We start from the raw sequence: 18,483 nt of genomic DNA on the forward strand, positions 1-18,483 counted from the left end.
ATAGAGAACTACTATTTTTCTTTTAACTCTAAACATGCAGTTTGATATACTTCTCTTCGTGCTCAATGCATATGATCAAATATAAAGGACAGGGAACATGGCCAAGATAATGCTGTTGCTGGAAACTTAATGTTTCCAAAGTCAGACCTTTTTGTTTTATACGTACCTGTATGAAAAAAGGAGCTATTTTTTTTAACAGTGAGAATTTTGTTTTGCAGACACAAAATTCAAAAACAGCTGAACAGAACTTTCTTAAAGTTTATTCTCCCACCCACACCCCCCCCAGAATCTTTCAGCTGCACCAAGCATGAAAAATTTCAAACCCAAAGGATTTTTTTCTCCATAAGATTAGGAAGTTGTAAATTAGTGAAAACGGGTTTAAAACAAACTGTTTTCTGACCTCTAATATAGAATTTATTATCCAGTGAACAGAACATCAGTAGGCATGCAATATAATCTAATGGGATTATAATCTATAAACAGTATAAGAGTGTAATTTTATATAATATACAGGATATATTTACACATATAATGAAACATATTTTACAGACGCATGTACATAACAGTACATCAGAGCAAGAAGAATTGCATCTGATTGGGATGTGATATGAATGATCCCTGAAGCAGAATGGGGAAAACAAAAGTAAAAGTGGGCAAAAATGTGCTTAAAAGGGCAATGATGTACTCCTCCCCCTTCACACAAGCTAGCAGAAGCGCTGCCCTGCTAGGCTTACATAACGCAGATGGGCATGGAGCTATGGGAGGGCATGGCAAGGTAGAAGGTGGAAAGTAAATCTAGGCAGCACTTACTCTACTCATACATTCTCCTCAAATGCCAATGGACTTCCAAGCAGAAATCCACCCAGTGAGTGGTGTAATAAAAGTGTGATTTTTGTAAGTTCAACAGAGTCTGTTCCATATAAATGATGTTGTCAAAGGAGTTTCTACAGCTGCGGTTCCCAAACTGGGGTTCGTGAACCCCTGGGGGTTTGCAAAATGTTACAGGGAGTGCTCGGGGAAAAACTCCTTAATGGCAGCCAGAGCTGTCCCTAAGGACCCTGGGAAGCATGAGGCCAGTAGCCTGGAGCCCCTGGACTTCCAAGAGCTAAGCAGATCAAAGCAAGCATAGCTATTACACTGAGGAGATTGAAACTTCAAGACTCCTTATAAGAAATGGAAAGGGAGGTGGGTATATTTGGCTGTTTTTAAAATGAAACAGGCAGCTAATATTGTTTTTAAAATTCTCATGAAGAACAAGTTTAAGCTTTGTTTAACGTGCAATGTTTGCCTGGACTGCTCAAGACCTGAATGCTTGTGTAGGAGGAACTCTTTCAGTTGGCTTCTTAAATCCCTTCATGCTGTTTCACATCTGATATTCCTTGATGAAACATAGGAGCCTTGTCTTATAACAGCCTTATTCAAAGTGATACAAGCTACAAAAGTGAGATTTTGGACAACTGTTGCTGTTTTCATAAACAGAATCCTCGGTATACAATCAAGGAAACAGCAGAATGTATTCAAAACCATGCACCCAAAGGTGAGGAGAAGGCAAGCCAGAAATGTGAGGGGACCGATATGCTTCAGGAATCATGAAGTTATAACTTTATTTTCCCACAAAATCCCAGGTTCTGCAAGATTAGGGGAACTCCCATGAGATTAGAATCCCTCTCAGTCTTCAGTACAAGAACAAAAAAGAGAAACTCTGCAAGGTTCACCTTGCTGAGTTTCCCGAAGCCCTTTTCCCCTGCTCAGAGTTTCACTGCAGGTGGGTATCATTTGGCCCTATCATAGTTATATCCAACCCCCACCCCCCTCCAAATTTCTTGTATAATATTTTGAAGGGAAATGTTGAATGGTCACAACAGGTCAGCAGAGGGAAAGAAGATCATTCAACTTTCCCCAACAACCAAAACCAAATGGCAAATGATCCACAAATGGTGTGCACACTATGTGGTCCCTGCAACAGAAGAACACTGGGAACAGAAGCCAAGTTCTATCACTACACAGGCCTTGCAAAAGACTCTCACGTGCCGGACATTAGCTACACATAGAATAACTGAGCAAACTTATCACAACCAAAGTGCATTAAAAGCAAAATAAATCCAAGAAGAAACTAAATTCTACAATGCTATCAGCTCTTTGTCTGCTTGTTTCAGAGATAGCTCCAGAGCCAGATCCACCCCTGCTATCATTTGTGGAAGCGTGCAGCCTCTAGAAAAGCCAGTTGCAGATTCATATGCTGCTGTTTCCTGTTTAGTATTATAGTGCAAGGCTGCATATAGTATACTATATTCATTGGTATTTATTTTTATTGGCTAATCGTGCTAAAATGTATATGCCCATCAGTAGGTGAATTCATAATAAGTTGATATATTAGGTCCTCTTGCAGGAAGCCATTTGTCAAAAACAACCAGCCTTTACTACAAGAAGGGATGTGTGGGAGGGTGTGACAGTAGATTCCCCCAAAAAGAGATTCTCCAAGCCAAGACCAAAATGTATCAATCAGAACAGGATTGTTATATTCACATTATTTTTCCTTATTAAAAAGTAACAAAATTACATTTATATAGTGCTCATTTGCAAATGGCATTAAACAGACTATTCAAAACTAGTATTATTATATTGCAGTAGCACTTTAGAGCCACTGTCATGCACCAGGATCCCATTGTACTAGTTGCTGTACAAGACAGAATAAATATATCCTTTAAAAAACAACTCTTTTAAAGATATGAACAAAAAATATATAAAGCACATAATACTGAAACATAGGTTGGTTAGTTTAGGCTCAATCTCTGTATCTGGTTATCATAAAGGCACAACATATTAGTAAACACGTGCTATGAAAAGTGTAATTTGGTACTAACACATAGTCATCATGAAAGGAACAGGAATAACTTTAACCTGCAGCAGGGATACCTCTTATTCAAAAGATGGGCTAGATCCTCTCTCCCATTAAGGCTATTTTTTACCTTTCTGGTGGTATAAAGCATCCTGCATTTCACAGAGTTTAAAGGGCTCCATGTGGATTCCCCCTGCACGGCGGGTCTGGTATAGGGCCACCATCATGGCTGAACCTTCTTCTTAACCCTCCCCAGTGCTGGGTGTTTGGTCATGGCAAAGGGGACAGGCTTGGGGTACCCCATTTCCCACTGATCCATAGCTGCCAAAATTTCTCCTTGGAACTGTGGGTGGCTGACCTAATATAGAGCAAGTATATAGATCAATTTACCACTCAAGTGCTAATATGTGTTCTTCCAATTACTAGTAAGGGCTTGTCTATACCGTTTTGGTGTAATTTCAAATGTGGATACAGTCATATCCATATAGAGTATTTATATCAAAATTGACTAAATATAAATATGCTAGAGTAAATATATAACTGCAACCACAGTAAGGAATTACAAAATGCGTTACAAAATTTTGTGTAGACCAGCCCTCAAGGATCCTAGCATGCATGAAAAATAATCATGAGGCCAAAATTTCTATTTGTATTAATAAAAAAAAATACACTGCTTTGCAAAGTATTGATTTGCACCAGGTTAGGTTGTTGGTGTTTAGCTCATAGCATAATAAACAGTTTCATATGTGAAGAAAATGCAGCACATTAAAGCCAGAATTGGCTTAAACAAAATTGTTGAAATCAGAAGAGCTGAGCTGAACCATAATAGAAGGGAAAGAGACATTACTGAGCTGGATTAACAAGAAAAGTGTGCTTGAAACAGAGAAAGGTTTAGTGTGATGTTGTATCAATACAGATTAGATTATTTTGGTAATTGCAACTTTTTAATTATTTTTTAAATGAAGAGCTATCCATTAATTTCTAACACTCCTTATTGTGAAAATATTTACCGAAGTAAAAAAAAAAAACACCCTCCTGCTATGAATAATTAAATATTGTGGAGATAACAAGCAAGTTTTCCAAATATTTTATTTCAAATAAGTTCAAACATGACCACAACCAATAACAGGATAGAACACCTAAAATAAATAGTGATTCTGCAATCCCCCCCTCCATCCCCATTATTTTGCATCCTATTGTGTGTGTTATCATGGAAGGAAAAACAATACCTTTCCCCCCATATATTTAACAGTGGAAGATTCTTTTTAGTACACTGGAGCTTTTTCTTTAACATAAATGAGAAAATAGTCTTACTTGGAATCTTACATATACTAAACAATGATTGACAAAAGGCTTATTGTTATAACACACATTTACCACGGCATAAAATAAGCAACAAAATAAATAAATTGCATGCTGTATTTATATATCTCAAGCTTTGAATAAGTCAACTGGTGGTCAAATGATGCTCAAACCTAGAGATAAACTAAATCATGTCAGACATTCCAATGTTCTTTTGCCGTACTGAGAAATCCATAATACTGGCCATTTTTAAAATCTAAGGATTCAAAAAGAAAACATATTTGAAGGTATATTATATAAAAATTTTGAATTGCATGCTTTAATGTAAAGAGTGCAAGCTTTTACAAGGATATATTTTAGAATTAGAACAGTTTTTTATTATGGTGAGTATTTCTTTGTATTTTCCAGTTCTATGGCCCTGATCCTGAAGACACTTGCACAAAAGAGTAACTTTATATATGTGGGTCTCCCCAATGCCCTCAGAGACTACTCACATGCAGAAGCATTCTCAGGATGGGGACATACATTTATAATACAGCTGTCCAATGGTGCTGGGTTTTTTGTTTTGTTTTGTTTTTAAGTTAGAGTAGAAACAAATACTTCTGTCATTTTTACTGTTATATTTGCATATCAATCTCTGACCCAGAAAGACAGTCCTAAAGAACTTACACATGCATTGGAGCACTTACAATTTATGTGTGTTTTTTGAGTTTTTGAATATATTAACGTGAAAGGAATCTAGCCTAACCAGAATTTACTTAACATTTTCTTCTTATACTATATTTAGATTTACTAATAAAACACAAGTGAATACTTGCAATTATTATGTGCCATGGTTTTCCATTAATCCCATCTGTTTTGCTTCATTTTAATCACTGGTAAAATATAGTGATATTTTCAATGTTACCTGAATTACACATTAAAGAGTGAAATTGTAAAGGGAGAAGTTTTAATGCCATTTCACATGCAAAATATGCACAGGAGTCATTAGCTGACCACAGATTTGGCATAGCGTTCTCACAGAATGTGTCCCAGATGTTATTGTAAAGTTTTGTGCACATACAAAAAAAAAGAATCTTTATGACACCAATAAATGGCACAACCTTTTAGACCATATGCAAGTTTTCTATTTTTCATAAACATTTGAACTATTTCAGTAAACATTTAGAAGACTGTATATTGCATTATCAACTTTCAGTGTGACAACTGACAGCATAAATTTTCTGGATGATGATCGAGTAAATGTTGGTGCAGCTGCAGTAACAGTAAGACATGCTGAAGCTTAAACTGGCTGAATACATTTTTCATCAGATTCATGAATTGCCAATGATTTACACTCACTACGTAAATTCTAGATGGCCAGTAAAAACAGAAAATAAAATTTGAACCCTTTAAAATTATTTTTGGAAGTATTTTTCAACTGCACAAATAAGAACTTAGGGCAAAGTATCAAATTATCCATTTCCTCCAAATAAATAACACATTAAACAACAATAGTGCTTTAGAAGAGGAAATCTCTGTGTTGAAAAAATATCTAAATACAATTTATTCACATTAATACACAAATCTGTTTTTACTACCTAGGTAATTCAAGTAAAATATTTAGTCTACAAAATTAGAGGCCAAATCCTGTGGACTTTTAGGAGTTTCTGAAGTAAAGGCTGCAAGGTTTGGCCTGAGTTCAGGATGTTGATTTTCACTGTACTGCAGTCACAAAAACAAAATCATTTCAGCATAATCTTAATTCTGATTTATCTGTATTAACAGGCCTATCAACAAAAGCTATTTCATTGCATTCTATTTATTGCAATATATAATAAATTACAAAGTATTTCTCCCAAGCTCTATTCATTATTATATTAATCATTAAAATTGCAAGTCAGAACAGAACTGAACCAGTAGCACTGCTTGCCAGATAACAAAGATAAATCAGCCAAACAACAGGTACCAATTGAAAATACCTCAACTATTTGCTATTCTCTCAGATACAAACACTAAAATTTCCCTTCAGACTCATAATCCACAAAAAACTTGGGGGAAAGGATGGGCTTCGCAATGTGCCCAGAATGTCAATAGGTCTGTACTGTTTTGGACCAAAGGGGAAGTGTGCATTCAAACTGTAAATACCCCTCCTTCTGCCTATGAAATATTGAGTTCCAGGGATTTCTATGGGTTTCCAAGTTGCCAGTTAACTGCTCCTACTCCTGTGACTCCTTGACTTAACATGCAACTCCCACAGGAGGGCTCTGTGGAAGCAATGACATGAAGAAGAACAATTTGTCACCAGGTCCTATCCAAAGAGTATTGAATTTAGACTATAAACGATATCTGAATTTCTCAGCCTCTCTGTCATCAAAGTACCTACGTCTGCTCTCTCAGAACACCAAATTCCAACTGAAAATTATAAAGTCTTCAGCCATGCCACCATCATGTAATTCCTTAATAAGTTTCCACAGGTCAGAGACTGTGTCTCTGTATGGGATCTTAGCTCAGTGCTGATTAAGTTAATGGATGCACACACTGACCTGCTGGAAGAGCGTGCTTTATTTCACCTGACACTAAAGAGAGCTTTTTTAAAAAAAAAAAAATCACAGTTACGTATGTGAACAGACTGAGTGAGCCTTTGATGACTGACCCTTCTTTCACTGTATTCCACGGGGACAGAGTTGTCTTTGTGTTTGCACAGAATTTTTTTGACAAAATAGTGCCCAAGTTTCACTTAAATCAGAGCATTCATCTCCTGGCTATCCTTCCAAAACCTCATTTCACCTGGGAAAAACTAGGCTTCATATACTTGATGTTAAGGGGACGTTACATTCTATTTTAATGGGATGACACCATTTAGGAAGCCTCCTAATATAAACTTTTTGTAACATTGGGAACCAGCATAAGGGAAATGCCATTTCCACTCTAAGCTTGTTGAAATGGATTAGATTAGGCATTGAGATGTGTCATGCTTCAGCTAGAGCACTGGTTCCCAAACTGGGGTTCATGAACCCCTGGGGGTTCACAAAATGTTACAGGGGGTTCTCAGGAAAAAAATCCCTAATGGCGGCCAGAGCTATCCCTAGGGACCCCAGGAAGCATGGGGACAGCAACACGGAACCCCTGGACTTCCAAGAGCTAAGCAGATCAAAGCAAGCATCTCTATCACACTGAGGAGACTGAAACTTCAAGACTCCTTATAAGAAATGGAAAAGGAGGTGGGTATTTTTGGCTGTTTTTAAAATAAAACAGGCAGCTAGTATTGTTTTTTAAAATTCTCATGAAGAACAAGTTTAAGCTTTGTTTGTAATGTGCGATGTTTGTCTGGACTGCTCAAGATCTGAATGCTTGTGTAGGAGGAAGTCTTTGAGTTGGCTTCTTAAATCCCTCCATGCTGTTTCACATCTGATACTCCTTGACAAAACATAGGAGCCTTGTCTTATAACAGACTTATTCAAAGTGATACAAACTACAAAAGGTAGATCTTGGATGAGTGTTGCTGTTTTCATAATGTAATAAAAATAATATCATGATAAATAATAATTAATAATAAATACTGTGCAATAAGCATGTCAAAAACAAATTTTATATTTCTGAGATCACTGCTTTTATAATTTATACTCAAGTAAAGGAGAAAATCCCTGGAAATATTCATTTTTAGGAGGGGGTTCATGATACTTGACATTTTAGTGAAAGGGGTTCACAGGTTGCTAAAGTTTGGGAATCACCGAGGCCTGGTCTACACTACGCGTTTAAACTGAATTTAGCAGCGTTAAACTGATTTAACCCTGCACCTGTCTACACAACAAAGCCCTTTATATCGATATAAAAGGTTCTTTAAACCGGTTTCTGTACTCCTCCCCGATGAGAGGAGTAGCGCTGAAATTGGTATTGCCATGTTGGATTAGGGTTAGTGTGGCCGCAAATCGACGGTATTGGCCTCCGGGCGGTATCCCACAGTGCACCATTGTGACCGCTCTGAAAAGCAATCTGAACTCGGATGCACTGGCCAGGTAGACAGGAAAAGCCCTGCAAACTTTAGAATTTCATTTCCTGTTTGCCCAGCGTGGAGCTCTGATCAGCACAGGTGGCGATGCAGTCCCAAATCCAAAAAGAGCTCCAGCATGTACCATACGGGAGATACTGGATCTGATCGCTGTATGGGGAGACAAATCTGTTCTATCAGAGCTCCGTTAAAGATGATGAAATGACAAAGCATTTGAAAAAATCTCCAGGTTATGATAAAGAGTCCACAGCATAGTGCTGTGTGACAAGCGTAACGGAAAGCCAAAGAATCAAATGGATGCTCATGGAGGGAGGGAGGGGGGACTGAGGGCTTGAGCTATCCCACAGATCCTGCAGTCTCCAAAAAGCATTTGCATTCTTGGCTGAGCTCCCAATGGCTGAAGGGTCAAAAACCTTGTCACCAGTAGTTCAGGGAATATGTCGTCAATTTACCCCCCCTCTCCCCCTCAAAGAAAAGGGAAAAAATAGTTTCTCGCCACTTTTTAACGTCACCATGTGTGTACTGGATGCTGCTCGTAGACGCTAAACAGCAGCATCCTCTCCCCTCCCCTCCCCGGTGGCAGACGTATAGTACAAAATGTCCTCATCATCATCCCGTGAGTACTCCGGGCTGGCCTCGGTGAGGTTGGCCGGGGACGCCTAGGTAAAAATGGGAATGACTCCCTGTCATTCCTGGCAGATGGTACAAAATGCTGGGTAACCATCCTCATCATAGCAGCTGGAGCCTGAGCTCCATCAGCCCCACCGCCCCCTTTCGTGTCTAAAGAAAAGATTCTGTACTCCCTGGACTATCATAGCAGCTAGAGGCTGCCTCCCCCTCACTTTATTTTTATTTCGCTAAAAAGTCAATGTTTTTTATTCCTGCATTCTTTATTACTTCATCACACAAATGGGGGGACATTGCCATGGTAGCCTAGGAGGGGTTTGAGAGGAGGGAAGCAATGGGTGGGGTTTTTGTAGGGACACCCCCTAGAATGGCATGCAGCTCATTATTTCTGCAGGATCTCTGGGGCTCTGACCTGGAGCGGCTGTGCTCTCTGGCTCTCTAGTAGACTTGCTCCATATTCTAGGCAGGGCTGACCCTATTTTTAGGCAAAACATAAAGAAGGGAATGACCCAGGGAGTCATTCCCATTTTTGTCCATGCGCCTCCGGCCAACCTCAGCGAGGCCAGCCAGGAGCACCCATGACGGTACAAAATGCTTGATAACCATCATCACCATTTTCGAACTGCAAACGGTACAAAATGATTGAAAACAGTCATCTCATCGCCAATTTACAATGGCAGACAGTGCAGTAGGGATGGTAACCATCTCTGCTACCTTGCAAAGGCAAATGAATGCTGCTGTGTAGCACTGCAGTACCGCCTCTGTCAGAAGCATCCAGTATACATACGGTGACAGTGACAAAAGGCAAAACAGGCTCCATGGTTGCTATGCTATGGCATCTGCCAGGGCAATCCAGGGAAAAAGGGAGCGAAATGATTGTCTGCCGTTGCTTTCACGGAGGAAGGATTGAGTGACGACATTTTCCCAGAATCACCTGCGACACTGTTTTTGCACCATTGTGTATTGGGATCTCAACCCAGAATTCCAATGGGCGGGGGAGACTGCGGGAACTATGGGATAGCTACCCACAGTGCAATACTCCAGAAATCGATGATAGCCTTGGTACATGGACACACACCACCGAATTATTGTGCTTTGTGTGGCCGCGTGCACTCGACTTTATACAATCTGTTTTACAAAACAGGTTTATGTAAAATCGGAATAATCCTGTATGTAGACATACCCTGAGCTAGGGTGATATTATCAGAAGGCCTTGGATCTCACTCTGCTACAGATGGCCTGCTTCCACAGTGATTCCATTACAACTATATGCAGCAATTCTACTTGGAGTTTTGGACACACATTTACCAAGACTGTCTCCAGTCACCTGGCATCTAGATCTGATGGTCTACATTGGGAGGAAATTCTTTGATACTTGTTTAGTTAGAAATTTTCTGCCCACTTTCTTGAAGTTTGTACTGCTAGCTAGACTCCCATAATTAACAACCTGAAGAGGCTTCCAGTAATTGTGGTGGTTCTAGAGAGAGTTTTGCCTTTGTGTGCTGATAGTACTCACTCACACATTCTCGTATTCCTCAGAGCTCCACTCTCGCACAGGATTCTGGAATTTAGCAGAGGGAACTGAAGTGTGAGGCTAAAAAGCCCTTTCCACCTCATTTATAAATACTGAATGCTAGGACTGAGCTCATACAGTCCCAATGGTCCCCAAAAGGTTCCCAAAATTGTGCAGCAAGCGGCGGCCCCAGGCACCAGCACTGCAAGCGCATGCCTGGGGCAGCAAGCCACGGGGGGCGCCCTGCCCGTCCCTGCGAGGGCAGCAGTGAGGAAGCCTTCGGCGGCTTGCCTGCAGGAGATCCGCCGGTCCCGCGGATTCGGCAGCAATTCAGCGGTGGATACACCGAAGCCACGGGACCGGCAGATCTCCCACAGGCAAACCGCCGAAGGCTGCCTCACTGCCGTGCTTGGCGTGGCAAAAAAGCTAGTGCCGCCCCTGTGTGCAGCACCAGGGAAATTGTGCAGCACGTGCTGCTTACAAACAGGGAAGGACTGGTAGGGGAAGTGGAAGTGGATGACAAACTAGGCAGCAGCAGGGCCGGCTCTAGCAATTTCGCAGCCCTAAGCACGGCGACATGCCGCGGGGGACACTCTGCCGCTCGCCAGTCCCACGGCTCCAGTGGACCTCCCGCAGGCTTCCCTGCGAGGGGGTCCGGTGGTCCTGTGGCTCCGGTGGACCTCCCGCAGGCGTGCCTGTGGATGCTCCACTGGAGCCGTGGGACCAGCGGACCCCCCACAGGCACGCCTGCGGAAGCTCCACTGGAGCCACCTGCCGCCCTTCTGGCAACTGGCAGAGCGCCCCCTGCGGCATGCCGCCCCAAGCACGCGCTTGTTGCGCTGTGGCCTGGACCCGGCCCTGGGCAGCAGTGACCATGAGATTGTTGAATTCAGGATCCTCACAAAAGAAAGAAAGGAAAGTAGCAAAATACGGACCCTGGACTTCAGAAAAGCAGACTCTGACTCCCTTAGGGGACTAATGGGCAGGATCCCCTGGGAGGCTAATATGAGGGGGAAAGGAATCCAGGAAAGCTGGCTGTATTTTAAAGAAGCCTTACTGAGGGCACAGGAACAAACCATCCTGATGTGCAGAAAGAATAGCAAATATGGCAGGCCACCAGCTTGGCTTAACAAAGGAACCTTCGGTGAGCTTAAACACAGAAAGGAAGTTTACAAGAAGTGGAAATTTGGTCAGATGACTAGGGAGGAGTATAAAAATATTTCTCGAGCATGCAGGGGTGTAATCAGGAAGGCCAAAACACAACTAGAGTTGCAGCTAGCAAGGGATGTGAGGGGTAACAAAAGAGTTCCTACAGGCATGTTAGCAATAAGAAAAAGGTCAGGGAAAGTGTGGGACCCTTATTGAATGGGAGAGGCAACCTAGTGACAGGTGTGTGAAAAAAGCTGAAGTACTCAATGCTTTTTTTGCCTAGATCTTCACAGACAAAGTCAGCCCCCACACTGCTGTCCTGGGCAACACAGTATGGGGAGAAGATGAGCAGCCCTCAGTGGTGAAAGAACAGGTTAAGGACAAATTAGAAAAGCTGGACATGCACAAGTCCATTGGGCCAGATGCAATGCATCTCAGGGTGCTGAGGGAATTGGCTGATGTGATTGTGGAGCCATTTTCCCTGGCTGACAAGATTTAGTTGGTGTTGGTCCTGCTTTGAGCAGGGGGTTGGACTAGATGACATCCTGAGGTCTCTTCCAACCCTAATCTTCTATGAAATACATCTCACAAGCATCAATATGCAGAAACACTTAAAAATACAGTACCTCATAAATTACCTCTCTTTGATTCTACTCCTTCCTGTTTCTTTAGCCAATTTTTAATTCATGGCAATACTTTACTTCCCACTCCATAGCTACTTAGCTCCTGATGTTGGGGGGCGGGGGAGGCTCCTGCAGGGAAGGCTCTGAGATCAGGTGAATTGCTTCCAGCTAGGAAGGACCCTGAGCAGACCTGGGGCGTCTGAGTTGTACCCAGCTGAACGGAAGACTTGAGTTTAGTTTTGAACTTGAAGTAAATAAATGAGACCCTAAGGTAGGCTGTTGTGATTCGACAGGAAAAACCCTGTGTGGAGCTTATTTGGGGAACCAAGAAGGGAAACAGAAGTGAGGGGCCCTGAGATCACTAGAGAAAGTCTTGTGGCGGCCACTCATGTAAGAGACTTATTCAAAAAAATTAGAATAATGCGTGTTAGCTGGTTCTCCATTATCCAATATTTTGCTGACATGATAAAAGTGTTTTAACAGATGAGAGGCCATGCTAGTTCGTTTCTGTCATACCATGTCCATCTTAATGTTTTATAATTCACTGAGTTGTTTCAACCAGCTTTCTTGATACTGAAGTAAGGATCAGTGCTCCTATCGCCCTCTTTAAATATAACATTTGCTATTCTCCAGTTATTTGGGGGTAATGCCTAATTTTAATCAGAAAATACATAAATTTTAGCAGTTCAGCCACTTTATTCTTAAATTACTATAAAACTCTTGGGTATATACCATTCAGTCCGGGTAACTGGTTGCTTTTTAATGCATCTTCTCTTTTGATACCTCAATCTCTGATTGTACCTCATCTCTATTACCCAAAAAGAATGGGTCTGGAGTACATCTCTCCCAGAATGGGCACTTTGTGATGAAGACAGATGGGAAAAAAACAAACCAAAAAAACCCAAACCCCACACTATTTAGTTTCTCTGAACTATCCTTGTCCTTTTTAAGTTGGCCCTTTATTCCCTGATTTATGTATTTATTCCCCTTTATTCCCTGATCCAGCAGATCCTCTAAACTCTTGCAGGTTTCCCCACATCTGAATTATTCACTTTTTGCAGAGAATTATAGTAGACAGAGAAGGCATAAAAGGGAAGCAATAACTGGGGTTACAGTTAAGTCACGAGTTTCACTGTTGACTTTGAATGTCCTTGCTTTGTGCCATAACTGATATTAAACAATCCTCTCAAGTGTGGTATAACATTGCACATGGGACTACAGAGTCATTGAAAAGTGCTGCATGCACCAAGAGATTCCACCTAGGTTTGCAAACTTAATGAAACATCAGATCACTATTTTAGGTGCACAAAGCGAACACATTTTTAATTGAAGTTTGATTATGCTTTCCTATGGTTCTATTCTCTCCAATCTCTCCACCTCTTGTTCGTTGATTTAAACCTTTACTTCATTTTCTGTTTTGTTTCTTCTCCCCCACCACCCCAGCCTTAATTGCTTCAGTATTCCATCGGTTTCTACTCTACTCAGTTAGGTGTCTGCTTTTCGGTCTGATTTCTTTTTCTTTCTCTCTATTCTCCCACCTCCTTCTGTTCCTCACTTTTCCTGCTGGGTGGGTAAAAAAGTCAGTAGACAATAAATACACTGTGGGAACAGCTTAGTCCCATTATATTTCAGTGTAAATAGCACAAGCACAGTTGCTATTGGCACATCACAGAGGAGTCCAGACATACTATATACGGAAAAAGCAATAGGTTGTAACTTTATTAAACATGTGTAAACTAATGGGGAGCAGATAGGTAGTCACTACAAACTCTGACTTCACCCTGGACCCCATCATAGCGAAGATATCACCATTTGAGCCTCAATGTCACTGTCTTGGGTATTTATCCCATGGATCAACTATGTATTCTTTTCCTCGATACTCATTTCATATTCAGGCTTACCCTGACATTATCAGTTTTCCAGGTATCCCAATCCCATCAGAGATTTTTGGAAGCAAGCCTCCTCACTTTACCAAGATTGTGACTACCCCCTTAAGATAGTCCAGGAGTCACAAGGAAAGAGCCATATGGAAAGGATAGCAACTTAACATGGCAACATAAAAATTAATAGAATTATAAGCAACTGATATCTAAAGAAGATGGTACAAATATTTAGGTTACAAAAATAACACAACAAGATAGCTACTGCAATAAAATCCACATGCTAGTATAATATAAATAGGATTGGAAGGACTAGATTTGTTGGTAAATGTTGATATCATCATTCGCACAAACCAACAAACAGCATTTCCATTGATAATCGAAATTTACAGACAGCAAAAGTAAGAAAAATGCTGCTTGAGAACTCAGAGTTTGATTTAAGGCTATTTACTTCATATATTTTGCATGTGATGTAGACAATGTGTGTGTTAATGATTATAAACCTGTAACTTTTTGAATCTCAACATCTACCGGTTATTAAATAATGATTACACAACCCTATATTGTCTAATCTCCAATCATTTCCAGCAATTGCATAATTTTAAATCAAGTCTTAGAATAAACACTGATACCTGTCAAAAATATTTTTTTCAATTGAACTCTGCCATGCCTAAATATAAACAATATAGCAAGAATCAATGGCATTGGTGACTATGTGGTCTATTAGTTCTAGCACAGCGCTGGGAATCAGGAGTTTTGGCATGCATTCCCAATCCATCACTAACTCTGGACATATCACATCCTCGATTTCAATTTCTCCATCTATAAAATAGGAAAAATAATTCCTATCTAACAAGGCATGGAAGGCTCTCACAAGCTAGAATGGTATTCTCTATTTGGGATTTAAAGTCTTGCTATATATTGCATTCAGTGACTGAATAGAATAGTGGAATATAGACACAGGACAGGAAACAGGTCACCATCTGTGTCAGGTATATATGAATGAGTGTATTGGGTGGGGTAGTTACGGTTAATTTCTCTGGCCAGCAGACTTGCTTTGTTTTGGGGTAGACTGGGAAAATCCTTAAACGTGTAACTCTTTACAGTGAGACAGGAGATGTAATGGGAAAACAAAGATGGTTAAGAAACCTGTAACTTTATACTCGAAGTTTCCCTGAAAAGGAGATATTCTGGAGAAATGAATATACTTGAGAGGTCAAGAGTATGATGCACTGAAAACTCTGCAAGTTTCAACCCCTGGAGTTTCCAGGGTAACTTTTCTCTCTCTCATGGGTTTTTCTGCTGGAGGAAATGTATCATATAATTTCTATGTATTGATTCGTTGCCTCCAAGTAATAAAAATGTAAAAGCCCACCTACTTTATTTTCATGACTCAGAAGAAAAAACAATATTGTGAGTTCTTACTACTGGTCACTGTACATAACAGCATATACCAAACATTATTCTCAGACTTGTGGCAACTGCATTGATAAAAAACAGTGCATAAAAAAGCATATAAATTAATACATAAAAATTAGATTTTGCATTTCAGAACAAAGCAACATTTATCAATAGTTACTAAAATGGTGAGAATAAAAATATGTTTGAGCTTTTAGAAAATATTGTTACAGAATGGATACTATTAATAAAAGTTATTTAAAATGTATGGAATTTGATCATGTCAATTTCTGTTGGTTAACCAACAGCAACATGACTATGAAGTTACATTGCAAACTGCAGTTCATAAATTGAGATTACATATGAAGCTTTATAATTACCCTCGCACTGGAATATTCATATTTCGTGCCAATTTAGTAACTTCTTCAAATTTTTCTATGCTTTCTTCTATAGAACAATTAATATTCATTTTGTTGAAAGATTCAGATGCTGCACCAAATACTGATACCTCTGTAGCTCCTGCTGCAATCTGTAAAATGTAATTCAATAAAACATAACTGTAAAGATGTATAAATATAGGTAAGTTAAGTATTGTATTCTGTAATGAAACAAGAAATTCTAGATCTTTAGTTTTAAACAAATTTAACAATATATTAGTCAATATAGTATACAGTATATAACTCTATCTGAAGTTATAATAATTGCAACTTTAACTCCAAATTTTCTTCAGTCTATTTGCAAACATACAGATTTTGTATTGTTTGCCCTCTTCATTAACTCAAATCACTAGGGTACACTTCCTTCCCTCTGTTATTAAATGGGATACGGCCGGTTACTGCTTTATCAATTAATACATGAGTTGTTAAAATGATAAGCTTAGGTATTAAATTGTAAGAAATGATGCAGAATATGATAAAATAAACTATTAATTACAGTGATTCGGGTATATTACATGCCATTTATGCTATTGACACATGCTGTTTAAATATCATTTATAGAGAAAATAAAAAACAAAACAAACAATCTAAAATGTCAATTGGCTCCACAAAATCTGTTCTCTATACCTTTAATGGGACTTATCCACATCCATTCTCCTAAAAAACCCAGGCTCTGGGTTAGGTCCCAATCTGGCTGTGCATAAGCAGTCCCCATTTACATCACAGGAGGATGGAGAGGGTCAGACTGACTTTATCCTATGTTCTTGATGGTGTTATTTTCTTTTCCTCTTGTTCTAAATGGTTTGGGATATGTCTACACAGCAGTTAAAAGCTGACTCCGGTTAAGCAGTTGTTTAACTGAGGTGTAGATGTCTGGGATGGATGGGTCCCAAAGCTAGGGCTGCAGCCCGAACCCAAACATCTATATTGCAATTAAACAGCCCCTTAGAGCAAGTCCCACAAGCCTACATCAGCTGGCACAGGCCAGCCACAGGTTTGTAACTGTCGTGTAGACATACCCTTAGTCTCCATCATGCAGCTCAAACACAATCTGTTCTGAGATTAAACTGCTGACAGCAGTAAAGGGAAGAAGGAACAATAAATTTGAGGGAGAAGGGAACAACTTTACATGAGAAAAAAGTACTGTTTGATTCGGGAAGGTTTGTTTCCCATTGGAAGGGAACCAGGGCACAGACAGTGTGATCTAGCAGTCACAACTCACCTAGCGCAATACAGTAACCAGAAAGCAAGTCTCAGAATAATCATTGGATCCCAGATCAACAGACAAGTCAGGGTCAGTTAGGCCAGGGTGAGAGACCAGAGGTTGTGGCCAGGCTGGAGCCCCAGGGCAGAGTCAGAGTCAGGTTACTAGATCACAAGCAGGGTCACAGAGATGACTATTGGGCTGAAATTAGGAGGCAATATTCAGGCTCAGAATCAGCCTTGAGTCAGAGACCAAAAATCAGCAAGTCAGGTCACACCAAGCCTGAAGTCTGCATAGTTGCCCAGACAACTTCCTGGGCCACACACCATGGTTAAATAGTGCTGTCACTCTGGACCATTTGGGTGGTATGTCTTGCCATGCCTAATCTCCACAGTACTCCTTGGAGAGGTCTTGACATGACAAGGTGGGCATGTCAGCTGCTCCAAGCTCCACAGCCCTGGGTTCTAATCCTGTAGATTCTTACATCTGTTCTCCTGAGCCCCTGTGTTTTCTTCTCCTATCCACCACCCTATCTCATGACTCTCAGCATGCTGATCTGTAGCTTCATCCTAACAGCCGAAGAGCAAGTCAGCAGACTTTTAAATTCAATACAGCAATGTTCTGCAGGACTGGGGCCTAAACTCCCAGCTTTGGTAAAAAAATGAAATTGCCATCCCACAAGAATTTCCAAATTTCATTTAGTCTTCACTCAGAAAAATGCATTTTCTGATGGAAAAGCATTTTATTGGGAAATTTTCAACCAGCTGTAGCATCAACAAGCTAAAGAATGAAAAGGAATTCTTTGTTTCTTTCTTAGGGTATGTACTACAATATTTGCGGCATCTTGCAAAGGACTGTGTGGTGGATACTGGCCACCAGGGCCAGCTTTAAACCAATTCCTCCAATTCCCCAGAATTGGGCCCCACGCCTTAGGCGTCTTTATTAATTTTTTTTTTACTCACCTGGAGGCGGGTGGTGTCCGCTCCGGGGCTTCAGCGGCGGGGAGGTCCTTTGGTGCTGTGGAAGACCCGGAGCAGACCCCCCACCGCAAAAGTGCCGGCAAAGCCCCGGAATGCCACCAGGTATTCGAATCGGGCCCCGCCGTTCATAAAGGCAGCTCCGCTGGCGACTAAAATTACATTTATGGCATTTAATCTCATTCTGTAAAATTTGTGAGTTTGCTTCATGAAAACTGACACTTTTTCAGAAAAAAAAATACAGCCTAATTCTAACAGGACTGAGTGAATGATATGAAATAGCTGGTTTAAGGTACCGTGCATAAAGTGTTCGAAACATGAAGAACTCAACTGTAGACACACTCTAGCAATCCACTTACAGCAGAATGAAAACCTTGAAGATTAGGTGTGAGTACAGGATATTGGACTCCAGGATGTCGCTCGATCCTTCTCATTACTTCTGTGTGATCTGCCATCTTAAATACATAAATATTTTGCATTTATTTTTCAGTTATGCTAATCAACAGTTATCTACTGACTCTATTTTATGAATTTAAGGATGGA

The 18,483-nt window shown here is 40.4% G+C and overlaps 1 protein-coding gene across 5 annotated transcripts in view; it reads right to left on the reverse strand.

The window, feature by feature from the left end:
- Positions 1-18,483, reverse strand: part of HMGCLL1 (3-hydroxymethyl-3-methylglutaryl-CoA lyase like 1) — a 104,102-nt gene that overhangs the window by 42,855 nt on the left and 42,764 nt on the right. For all 5 annotated transcript variants that reach the window (XM_030555634.1, XM_030555635.1, XM_030555632.1 and 2 more), the window contains exons 4-5: positions 18,300-18,395; positions 15,703-15,851 (exon numbers count right to left, since the gene is read on the reverse strand). In XM_030555634.1, coding sequence (XP_030411494.1) covers positions 15,703-15,851; positions 18,300-18,395 — 245 coding nt within the window. The remainder of the gene's footprint in view (positions 1-15,702; positions 15,852-18,299; positions 18,396-18,483) is intronic.

The sequence above is a fragment of the Gopherus evgoodei genome, chromosome 3, assembly GCF_007399415.2.
Source record: "Gopherus evgoodei ecotype Sinaloan lineage chromosome 3, rGopEvg1_v1.p, whole genome shotgun sequence".
In the NCBI taxonomy this organism is placed as follows: Eukaryota; Metazoa; Chordata; order Testudines; family Testudinidae; genus Gopherus; species Gopherus evgoodei.